The sequence below is a fragment of the Bemisia tabaci genome, unplaced genomic scaffold (assembly GCF_918797505.1).
Source record: "Bemisia tabaci unplaced genomic scaffold, PGI_BMITA_v3".
Classification (NCBI taxonomy): domain Eukaryota; kingdom Metazoa; phylum Arthropoda; class Insecta; order Hemiptera; family Aleyrodidae; genus Bemisia; species Bemisia tabaci.
In genome coordinates, this window is record NW_027311751.1 from 95,313 (window position 1) to 108,176 (window position 12,864).

At 38.2% G+C, this 12,864-nt stretch overlaps 1 protein-coding gene across 3 annotated transcripts in view; it reads left to right on the forward strand.

Annotated features, from left to right (window-relative positions):
- Positions 1–12,864, forward strand: part of LOC109039912 (ATP binding cassette subfamily D member Pmp70) — a 135,093-nt gene that overhangs the window by 72,887 nt on the left and 49,342 nt on the right. For all 3 annotated transcript variants that reach the window (XR_002009771.2, XM_019055638.2, XM_019055639.2), the window contains exons 10-12: positions 1,254–1,348; positions 2,770–2,977; positions 8,511–8,728. Coding sequence is in view for 2 of the 3 variants with exons in the window: in XM_019055638.2 (XP_018911183.1) it covers positions 1,254–1,348; positions 2,770–2,977; positions 8,511–8,728 (521 nt within the window). In the remaining variant the exon portion in view is untranslated. The remainder of the gene's footprint in view (positions 1–1,253; positions 1,349–2,769; positions 2,978–8,510; positions 8,729–12,864) is intronic.

Consider the following 12,864-nt stretch of genomic DNA (forward strand, 5'->3'; position numbering starts at 1 on the left):
TTTTTGAGATCTTTCATTTAAAAAAAAGTTCAACTCAATCCGATTTGTCGCTCAAAAGTTATAGGCAGTTGAAGGTTTTGTCTTTGACCCCCCGCCCCCCCTCTCTGGGGGGGCCTAAGTCGAAATGACCGCCATATTTGAACGTCTTGCATGCTACTGTATCACTCCCGAAAAGATGGATCATATTTGATAGGAGGCCAAATCTAATGGGGGATGGAACAACCTCTTTGTTTATCTTATGCCAATATACTCTCAAATTCCAAGTTTTAGGCAAATCCATTAGGAAAAAACCAAGGTGAAAATTTTCGGCCATTTTAAACTTTAACCGGCGGCCATTTTGGAAATTTTGGTTTTTTTTGAAAATCTAACGTCAAATTCGTTTTTCTCGTGTCAAAATACCCCTAAATACCGATTTTCGCGCAAATCCATCAACAAATAACCGGTGTGAATTTTCGGTCATTTTGAACTTTAACCGGCCGCCATTTTGAAACGGTTTGAGATATGGACTTTGGGTTTGCGCGAAAAGTTTTCTTTTTTTATGCTCTTTCGAACGAGCTATCACAAAGGGGGTCTTCTTATTTGAAAATTTAAAGTTGGGGGCCGTTGCCCCCCAAGGGGGACCCCCTGAAAATTTTAGGGGGGCCCAAAAGTAGCTCCCTTTGACCTAGGAATATCCCCCAAGTTTCAAATCTTTACCTCAATTAGGTAAAAAGTTAGAGGGGGTGGATGGGACTTTTGGATCACCCTGTATGTAACAACTACATCAAACTTAAAAGAGATCTCAAAAAAGTCATGACACAACCTATTCACTGACCTGCCTTCGTTCTTTTTGATCTAGACACAAAATTTTTCTAAAACAGTAGATCCCAGCAAAGGATTCCATGGTTTTTTTTCATCCTCACACTGATCCTTTGATCTTAATTGCGATTTTCCAAATAAATATAGAAAAGTTATTCAGTTCAAAGTTTATGACCCCCTTGAAAACCCCTGGAAACTGAAATTATAATCTTACATGTGAATTTGACTGAAAAAATTATTACAGATGGTATAAGGTCATAATTTGGAAGAAATTAATTTTTTTAAAGGAAAACTCCAGCTCAGAGGAGTTTAGTTTAAGACTCATATTCGTCGCATACAAAAGTCTCATTTCAAAATACAATCCAATTGATTTTTGCCTCAAAATCTAAGGTCATCTCATTTATAGAAAGGAAAAAAGTAACCCTCTTTTTTTAACAATAACATTCCCATTTCAGACATTGCCACTGTTGTCGGATTTTATGCAGTTAGCATGCCTTTCATGAAAACTGATACTTCACTTGCCCATTTATCTAAAGACGAACGATTTCGGGTAAGTTCACCTTCCATCCATCGAATTCCTCAATTTGACAAAAACTGGTGTTTAAGCAACAAAATCATTCATTGCATGAAATAGTATTTAACATTTACAGGAGGTCATGTTTCCCCCTTGGGGATTCAGTTTCGAGGTATATGAGGCACCCAGGATCAAATCCTGCAATCGCCATTGGGCTGCATAAAAATGTGGGAATCCTTTTAAAGTATTACAGAGTCTGGTGGTTTTTATTTCCGCATTTTCTCAAGAATTTTCTGCTCGTTGGTTGGAAAATTAGGAGAGAATTTTACGCATGCAGTCTCATTGATTTCTCCTTTTAATAAATTAAGACATCTTCCAAGTTTTTCAACAGTGGCATGGAGGTAGCAAATTTTGATCATCAGTCCTCCTTATTTAAGAAATTGAGCCCCCCCCCCCCTCCCCGGCACATGGCAGCCCATTAGGCTTGACTGAAAAAGAAGGTATTCTGAAGAAGGACTCAAAACTCTGAATACAAATTCCTGAACTCGGGGGCTCTCTCAGTTTCATAAAGTTAAAGATCTTACGCAGACTGTTAGAAAGTACTTTTCTCTGCTGAAAGGGGGTGAGGAACCTGTGAAATTTATCCTCTGCTGAGGAAAAGAAGTATGTTCAAGTAGACAATTATAGATTTATTAAGAATAGCTGAGAATTATGCCATCAACATGGCGTACAAATGGGCAAATGCACTAACCTCCTTACAATCAACCTCGGTAATATATTCTAAAATGGCGACTAAAAGAAGAAATTCAACTGTGATTTTCATTTAAATTTGATTAATGGCATGCTCAACTCTACTTACAAACATACATCTTAGCACGTACTTATGACTCAGGGGAAAATCAGAGTGAGAGTCAACCTCACTAAATTTGCGTCAAAGTATGTCCATCTGTCTGCTGATAACTTTTCATTTTCCAACCAATGTCCTAGAAAACCCTTATTGCGTTCGAAGTTATCTAGAAAATCTTCTTCATCAAATTTAAAATGTAGCAGATGCAAGGTAAGGTTGTTTTCTCAGGGTTGTCAGCATGTTTAGTGCAATTTTATACTACTAAAGGCGAGCGAGGCACTACCGCAAGAGTGTCTCAAGTTTGAATGGATATGATGAGAACTTACAAGGAGTACAAAATGTGTGTAAAATGTCAAATTAATCGGCATTACTTTGATAGTTAAATTATTTACACGGTCCTAACCGAATTTTAACTACTAACGATAATTTATCCTCTGCAAGCTAATTTTAAATGTCCTCAACGTGACCAGTATGTTCCTAGTGAACTTTTTATGAGGAAGCACTTTTTGTAGTGCTGAAATTTTTACCCTTTTTAGTGGTCCATTTTATAAATCTGAAATCTTTATATTTTATGTTCTCTAATGTGTCTTGTTCCTTCCTTTTTACGTAGAATTACTATACTCTTGGAAGAATGTTAGTAAAACTGGCTGAAGCCATGGGAAGATTGGTTTTGGCTGGAAGAGATATGTCCAGATTAGCTGGCTTTACAGCTCGAGTCACAGAAATTAGGAGGGTTTTAGCTGATCTCAATAAAGGTCACTATGTCAGAACTATGATCGCTGACAAATCTGGCAGCTCATCCACAAATGGACTATTAGGTAGGTAGGAAAATTTTCTCTTTCAAGAGTCAATTGCCTCGTGATTTGATGTACTTTTTAGTCACTTTTATTCACTTTACTTTACTCAGTATTTTGAACATATTTTATTGGTTTTTTAGCCTTTCTCGTAAAACAGAATGCAGAGCTCTAGATCCGTGAGAAAACTTTGTGTTTTCTTGTCTTACATGCTCTCTAATTTTTTTATAATGGTAACTCTTCAAATCTCCAATTTAGATCCACAAATTCAGGTCTAGAACATTGAGTGAATATTCATAAAAACTTCATTCATGTAACCTCTAAACAAACCTGTTTACCTTTACTTTACTCCTACAATTTTTGCCTGCAATTGTCAAAGTTTCTCTCAGCATCATATGTCTTCCATACGTTAGACCTACAGTTTTTATTCTCTTCTTACAGTTTTGCATTGAGTGGACGCAGAGATGTAGTCAGCTAAGTTGGCTCTTGTTTACATTCCATTTACAAGCGACTGCGATGCAATCTTCCAATAGCGATCAAAGATTGACCGCAGTCTGATGGCAAGCATAGTCAATCTTCAATCACCGTTCGACGACTGCATCGTAGTTGCTTACAAACGGAATACCAACCTGGCTGACCCCACCTCTCACAGGATGAAGCTCAAATATGGATACTTGTTAAAGTATCAAGAATGTTTGAAGATATTGATGTGCGGTTTTGAATAACACTTCCTTAAAGAAAAATGGAAATCTCTCTTGAAAGGGGCCGTAACCTACCCACCCCCCAGGGGAACAGGGCGGACGAATTCATCTTGACAATTTCAAATGAGAACCCCCATTGTATGAGACCTCATTTGGAACAGCATGAAACAAAGAAAATATTTGGCAAACGCAGGTGCCCTTAAGAAATCAAAATATGTCACAGGATGTAGCCATTTCATAATGGTGGTTCCTTAAAATTAAAGATGGCGGCCGGTTGAAGCTCAAAATGGCAGAAAATTCGTATCTCCGTCGTTTACCAATGAACTGGGACAGAAAAATGTTTTTGGGAGTTCTATGACACGTTAAAAATTATTCTGGCATCAGAATTGACAAAAATATACATTCTTTCAAGATAGGGGCTGTGTAAATAGCGGAAATCTCGGTAATTTGGTGAGTATATTGAAATTTTCGGCAGATAGAAGGCAAACCAGATTTCATTGTAACGAACCGGTAAACAACATAGATACGAGGTCTGTTAGATTAGAAACCGGATTTTGGTCATAACTAGCCCACAATGCGTCCGAACTAGGTTCTCTTGAGTTTTCCTGATAGCTGGAAATATACTTAAGAACGCTACGTTCACAGATTTTGTTTATTTTGATCAGTGTTTATTATGTGTCATCTTGAATACGAGTAAGTCAGGTGCGTTTTGCGATTTTCATCATGCGATCACTGATAGAGCAAAGATTCAACATTAAATTTTGTTTTTAAACTCGGTATACCTTGTGCCGAAACTTTTGGTATATGCTTAGTGAAGTTTACCATGATCATTGTATGAGATGTTCCCACTGTTTCGAATGGGTTAAACGATTCAAAACTGGTCAGGAGTTCGTCAAAGATGAGGAGCATGGGAATCGACCCTCAACGGCAACTGACATTTGTCACGTGGAGGAAGTGCGGGCAAAAGTGCTCGAAAATGGTCGTTTCGAGCTTGTTGAACAGAGTAATATTTCTGAAGGCTCTGTACATACAATTTTGATAGAATATGTAGACACGCATCGAGTTTCAGGTACACTTGCCCCTTGATCGTTGTCCGTTGAACGAAAATCCACCCAAAAGTCAATTTCCCTCTAGCTGCTTGAACGTTCTAACAATGATCCTACATTTTTGGATAGGATAATTTTCGGTGACAATACTTTAGTGTACGGCTACGATATGGAGAAGAAACTCTAATCGTCCTTTAAGGTTGAAAAATATAGTGCAAGACCGAAAAAAGAGAGACAAGTTCGGTCAACACATAAAAATCGCAAAACACCCTTGAGGTTTTCTTACTTCAAGCCACATACCAACGAAGCTAATTAGGATTTTTCAAATTTGTGAACGTAGCGTTCCTAAATATATTTTCAGCTATCAGAAAAGCTCAAGAAAACGTAATTTGGACGCATTGTGGGCTAGTTATGACCAAAATCCGGTTTCTAATCTAACAGACCTCGTACTTGCCCTTTGCCTTTTTCCAAGCTGTCATCGTGATAACGATTCAATATTTTTAAGTTCCATCTGCTTGTGCTAACTCCCTTCTCCCAACCCGGTTTTACCCTTCAATCAACCCGAGATATACAATTTTTATCACTTTGAAACTGTGGCAGACCTGTGGTTTTCGCCAAAAATGTTCTTTTTCATCCTATTTTCCAAGAGGTATCACAGGAAGAAGGTCCCTTTTTGTAATTCTCAAGTTGCTTCTCATCTTTTACCTCCTTGAAGATGGTGGGTGTCAGGCCTCCTCAACAAAGATTTTCACTTCTATGTGAGGAAGTTTCATCTAATCTAAACGTCAATAACTGTGACCTGTCTCGAGATTTCAACAAGTACCCAAACTTCATTGCCGTTCTGAAAGTGGTCATCCATGGGTAATAGGGCCTTGGTGCCCTTGGTATCAGAAACCTCAAAATTGAAATATTGCTTAAGGGAGTGTCAGAAAAACATTTTGACATTAGGTGCCCTACAGCTGGATCCTAAAATCTAATTGTAGCAAAAGCAATTTAAAAATCTCGGTTACATGAATTTAGTTTTTGAGGAACAGCTATTGAAGCTTCTATTTGTTGTATTCAAGGCTGAGTACGTAGCATGGTGTCAACAAACAGGTTTTCTTAGTTTTCGTTAACACCATATTCATCCAAAAATAAAAAATTCTGCCTCTTATGAAAGATGATCACGGTGTAAATGATCATGGTGTCAACGAAACTTAAAACTTCCCCCAATAACATCTTTCAAATTGTAAGTCTTGTTTTTCTTGTGTCATTTACTCTTACCTAACTTAACCTAATCTTACTCAACTTTACCTAACCTAACCCAACATTACATCATCTGACCTGACCTAACTTCACTGAACCAATCCTTCTCCGATCTGCACGCTGCCGAACTCTAACTTGCCCAGCCTAACCTAACCTGACATAATTTCATTATTTGAGACCCGAACCTCTCCCGGAAACTTATTTTTTTGGTTTTACTTGCGAGGAATATATTTTTTATTTGTTGACACCATGCTCAGGGCCCATTTTGACTTTTTACGGCCTGAGCATGACTTCAACAATCGTTGACTCCGCGATCAGTTGATGGGATTGTTGACACCATGATCGTTGATACCATGAAACATTACCTCAAGGATCATCATGAAGGCATATCTAGACGTACTCAAATCAGGAGGAACTATATCCATTCTGACATCAGTTGTCAGACCCACAAGACTACATGCAAGACAGGGCTCATGTTTCAATGGATATGGTTCCTTATGATGTAAATACGCCCTCTTATTTTGTATGCAGGGTGTTCCAAAATTTCTGCTCCTCCCCTTTAACTTTTGAACCGTTCGAGATCAAATAACTAAACTTTGAGAATGTTTTTATCTCAAAAGGGACTATCTTCTGGGGGAAAGGGAGTCAAAAGTTAGGCAAAACATATTGGAGGAAAGTCAGGAAAAGTTTGGTTCATTTTGCGGAAAAATTGTGTGACTTGAACTGACTTATTTGTGGTCTTAAACCCCACTTACAATTAGTTTGAAGTGATTCCTGTGATTTTTACTTAAAAATGCTTACAATTTGGTAAATTCTTCCGTTTAATTTTTTTTCTACGATAATTTGAACCGGAGTTATGATTTTCACATCATAAGTCAAAATTGACCTGTGACTTATCATAACTCGCTTAAAAATTAAGATTTTGATCTGCAGTTTGCGCCAAAATTCTTAGTCTTCAATGTTCTTTCCAATGAGGTATCAGCTAGACACTGGAAAATTTCGCTTTTATTTTTCCCCGATTTCGCGGTTATTTTTCCCGAGTATCGCTGTTATTTTTGCTGATTTCATAGTTCTTTTTGTAGTGTTTTTTGCGTTTGACAACTTAAAATAAAGCTTTTACTTTTATTTAACAAACCATCGGTCTGTCTCTCTCTCTCTCCCTCTCTCTCTCCCTCTCTAATCTTATTTTACAGAAGAAGCACTTTATTCCTGATTAAAAAATATCAGTTGGCAACTTTTTAAAAGCCCTTTTTATCAATATATACTCGTTTTTTAAAATTTTTTTAGTGACATCAATTAAATTTTAGTGAGATGCTCATGTTAAAATTATTTGAGGTTATGTTTATGCCATTTCTTTCATCAGTATTTTAATGCCATTGGCGAACGTTGATAGCTAGTAGCCAATGACGACCAATGCTCAGAAACAACTCCGTAATTTCTTATTTTGAAAAAAGCGCGGCAAATTTCGTCTTAGACGCACACATACCTAAATTTAACGAAAATGTACGGATTCCGCGCGCTTTCGCGATAAATCCGGAAAATGGCCGATTTCGCGTTACTTCGCTTTATATTTTCGTGATCAGGGGGTTATGATCGGTGCTTCTGTACGGTTTTCAGATTCCTAAGCACATTTTAAAAATTTCGCGGCGAATCGCGGCGGAGAAATTTTCCAATGTCTAGATATCACAAGAGTGGGTTACTATTTGAAAAAATAAGGTAAGGGCCCCCCACCCCCCCCCCCCTAAGGTAGGGGCCAAATTGTTGAACCCCCCCCCCCTCCATAAGATAGTCCCTTTTGAGATAGAGATATTCCCAAAGTTTAGGTTTTTTTTTATCTCTAACGGCTCAAAAGTTAGAAGGGGGTGCGGGATTTTTGAAACATCCTGCATTTTGCCCCAAAACGGAATGAACTGCTCCTCTAAAAAACTTGATAGGGTGCAGTATGGAGTCCTTGTGTGAAACGGTCACTTGTTTACTTGATTCAGATTTTGTCATTTTAATTTTAAAATATGAAAGGAGGTAATTACTTGGCAGGCTGACTGAAGAGACCACTAGGCAGGATACGAAATTTAACACCCCCACACATGTTTTATTATCGAAATCTGATGATTGGAGCATTAAAACGTTTCGAATTAAACACTAGACGAAAACGGTGGTTTTTGTGTAGGTTAATTTTATACTTCCCTCTCACACAAGAGTTTACCTGGGTCCAATCCAGCATTACATCAATTTTGGTATATTTTATGTTGGAAGAATTTTCCTGTGTAGTGACTTATTTTTGACAAAATCAGAGATATTTTATATCAAAAGAGGAAGAAAGTGTGTATGAAACCAAGCTCTAGTCTCTTGCCTAATGCAGTGTGAACTCTTAACATTTACCACTCACTCATGAGTTAATTATAGAAGTTTTTAACATTTTTAATGTATTTTTCATGATATTTTGATTAGTAAACATATCCCATGTAGTGTTTGGTTCTTACTCTTTTCAGAGGTCCATTCTATCCTCCTTTTAATTCATATTATTTTTAAAATTTTGCAAATTATTATTTTTTTTTTTTATTATAGGAGGAAAATCAAATTCAAGCAAGTTTCCTTTAATTCCTGGTGCTGGAAGAATTATTTTTCAAGATAATATAATACGCTTTGAGAAAGTGCCTTTAATAACTCCAAATGGTGATGTGTTAGTCGAGAACCTGACGTTTGAAGTAAAATCTGGAATGAATGTTCTTGTTTGTGGACCCAATGGGTGTGGAAAATCATCACTTTTTAGAATATTAGGAGAAGTAAGTTTTTATTTCCCAGATAACTCACAAGAAAGGTTTTTTGTTTAATTAAACTTTTCTTCATTACATAGCATGGTTTTAATGAACAGAAAAAGTGATAATGAGGTCAATAACCGTTGACGCCATGATTACAGAAAAATCAAATTATTGAAACTCACAGGATCAGTGATCATTGTGTCAACAACCATTGTGTCAAACACAAAATGAGCTTATCGTTGACATCTTGCTCTGGTCTGTCGAATACCAAGTAGGCAGTGATCATGGTGTCAACGATTATGAAGTCTACGAAAACTTAAAATCTGCTTGAGCCAAATTTTAAAAAACAAAATTTTTTGTTGACACCATGATCGTTGACACTACAATCATGAACAATGAGGCTCCTGAAATTTGTGGCAATGATCACGGTGTCAACGAAAAAACAATTTAAACTTTCTTTTCCTTCCTAAGGTTTCCCTGAAAGTTCATTGAACTTTCAGTGCATCTATTTATCTAATGAGAAAATGCAAATTGATCTTTCAGAAGTGCAAGTATTTGTTGGCATTATACTCATACAGGACAGGTCTGACTGTGATGTCAGTGATTGTGGCGTCAACGATCAAGGTCTAAACCATGCTCATACTCACACTAGAGTGCTCGTCATATAAATGATTGCAAAGATCATTGATCGACCTTGTGAATTTAGATTACAGAAAGTGCTGTGTACTAAATTACTGTTTTAATTTAATCAGCTCATGCAAAAACCGCTAATGTCCATTTTCTGTAATTTTGAGAGAACTGCTAAAAACTGTAGAAGCCTTTTAAATGCGGGATTAAAAAATGTTCTGACATTAAAGGGAAAGATTGCAGAAAAGGATCTTTAACAGTTTCCAGCTCCTCCTCTGTCTGGGACGGAGTAATTAAAAAAAAGGACTCTGGACATTAGCGGTTTTCGCATGATACGTGAAAATCTCAGAGTTTTGGAGCCATTTGATATTATCAAAATTCATTCTAAAGATATTAAAGCGGTAGATTATCATTCTAATAAAGTTAAAAAAGTAAAATTTTGGACAATTGCGGCACTTGAGACAAGTTTCATCACGAAACTACCAGCAATAAATTGCACATTAGCGCTTTTCGCATGAATTGTGCGAGGACGGTTCTAAAACATCGAAAACGCATTTGTTTAAGTATGCCTCCCGGGCGAGAGAATGTATCCCTATCGTATTTTGAGACGCTGAATCCGAATATGATCTCCGTTTTTTCCCATCTGCCTCCAATTTTCGGAAGAAGCCGATTTTACTCGGAAAAATGGCCATTTTTGGGCATTTTTGGTGTTTTTTCGACTGTTAACCCTTACAGAATGTAGATAAAATTTTTCTCAGCTACGAAATACCATTTCGCCAATGTCTTTTTAACTGCTGAGTCTGAAAATGATCTTAATATTTCCCGTTCACCTCTCTGTTTTCCGGAAAAGCGACTTTTTCTCGGAGAAATGAGCAAATTTGACGTATATTTGTCGTGCATGCAATTTATTTTTATAAATTTTCCTAGACCCGTAATAGTAAGTTACTTATGTATTTTGAACTGCTGAATCCGAATATGACATCGGTTTTTGTCTATCACCCTCCAGTTCTCCGGTACAGCCAATTTTTCCGAGCCTAAAATTGTGTATTGTAAAAGCTTTTCCGGACTCAAAGTGTATTCAAAATACATCCAATACCGCACACCTATAAACAAGACAATTTTCCTAAAAAGTTAGGTTTTCCGTCAGAGGGATGGTTGATAACGAATTTCTAAGGTCATATTTGGATTAATCAGCTCAACTTACATGAGAATCAATGTATCACACATGCGGAAAATGTTTTGTATTTTGCTGGAAGTGGGAACAGTCCGGAAAAGCTGTTGGCCTGGAAAAATCAGACGTTTTAGAAAACGGGGGGTTGTCAAAAATGAGTGAAGGTCAAATTCGAGATCAGTGCTTCTTAATACAGCAAGAGAGACCTAAAGGGGATCTCGAATGATTTCTGAGGCGCCCTAGAACAGGAAAATCTTTACAAAAATACCTGAAAAGATCGTTTTCTTAGGAAAAGCGATTTTTCTATAAAAATTGGATTCATTTATGGCGTAGCCATAATGATGCGGAAAAGTCTACATAGATATATTGTTAATTGGGAGGCTGTCAATCAGCGCATCATTAAAATGAACTTGAACTTATACGGTCATAAAATCACGCTGCTCGGGGTGTATGGGGTAAATGATGATGCAACTGTCGCAGTCAAGGACCAATTTTTTGAAGACCTTTATGAGGAAATAACGAAGGTGGTAGCTGGCAGGGAAGTGATTGTCATGGGTGATTTGAACAGCAGAACAGGACGATGAGTCAACTGCAAAATTGTCGGACCGTTCGGGGAGGATGCTGTCAATGATAATGGAGATCGGCTCATTGAAATTTGCTCTCAAATGGAGATGACAATTCTGAATGGTTTTTTCCAGCACAAAGACATCCATAAATATACCTGGGTCCAGCCTACACGAAGATTGAAATCCATCATCCGTGATAGTAAGGCATGCAACTAGATTGAAAGTGCAGCAAGTACGAGTTTACAGGGGACTTTCTTGCGGCAGTGATCATCATTTCCTCCGAGCAGATGTAGCGTTCCCTGTTAAGGGCAGTAAGGACAAACAGCCAATGCAGCAACAACAGCAGAGGCAGGGACCACAAGAACAAGAAGTGTGGTATAATATTGAAAGTTTGGAGCACCCTAGCGTTAAGGCACTGTACAGGAAACGCTTGGATGAGAAGCTGGGGGGCAGAACATCTTGAACCATGGAAGAACATTATCAATTGATTAAAGAATGCATCCACTCTGCTGCAAGAGAAGCCCTAGGTGTTTACAAGCCCAGTAATAAAGAGCAGCGCCCGCACTGGTGGGATAGAGGAATAGAACACAAGATCAATCTGAAGAGGCAAAAATATCAAATTTTCTTGTCGTCTAAAAAAGCAGAAGATAAAGTTGTTAACAGAAAAGTTCAGTCAAAAGTCATGAGCCTCATCACAAGAAAGAAAAATGAAGCTCGGGAAAGCAACTGTAAGCGAATCAAAACACCTACCTAGCGGGAAGAGAAAGTGCCGAGAGTTGGAAGCTAATTAAAGATTTACGCAGAGACATGAAGCGGGATATCTTGTCCGATATCACTTAAAAATCTGGACGATCATTTTAGAGACCTTTTAACGGAGAGGCACCCAGAGTTTCACAATGACAGCACGGACAACGGAACTTTAAACAACTTGGAAATTCATATCGCGGACGTAATTAAAGCGGTCAAAGAGCTGCAAAATGGCAAAGCACTGGGTCCAGGTGGAATCCCTGTTGAGTTAGTTAAGAGCGGGACTTCTAAGCTCTTCGATTGCCTCAGAAAACTGATGCAGCCATGCATCAGGGGTGACGAGGTGCCAGGGCCAGGGGAGTGGAAGGAGTCCTGGATCAAGGCCATCTACAAAAGGAAGGGAAGGAAGGACGATTGTAACAACTACCGGGGGCTCTCAGTGACCGGGACAATAAGGGAAGTACACGGGAAGGTATTAAAAGCGAAGATCGAAGAAGAATGGCAAGATCACGAAGCAGAGGAGCAGGCTGGTTGTAGAGTTGGCAGGTCTACGATAGATCTCGTCTTTGTTATTGTCCAGGTCATTGAGAAGAAATTGGCCGTAGCTCAGGAGCTGCATTTAATTTTTGTGGATCTCCAGAAGGCATATGACAGTGTGCCTTTGGTGAAACTCTGGGAAGCCTTGGAAAAATCAAATTTTAATGGGGGGTTGTTTGATGCTATCAAGTGTTTTTATGAAGGAAATTCTACGAAAATTAAGTGTCATGGGGAATTGTCTGGGGGTCATTATGTAACGAAGGGTTTAAAACAGGGATGTTGTTTGTCGCCTGATTTAAGATGATAGGTGGGTTACACACAATAACGTAACACTGGGTTGAGACCAAGGCATTCTATTAAGAAATGCAAGAAATGCAAATATTCAACAGTCACAAATACATATCATGATCACAAGCAAGCAAGGGCAAGAATGGTGAATGCCTCGTTGATGGATGATGACCATCGGTGAGAGGCGATGGGTAGTGACGTCATGATGACATGACATCACTATC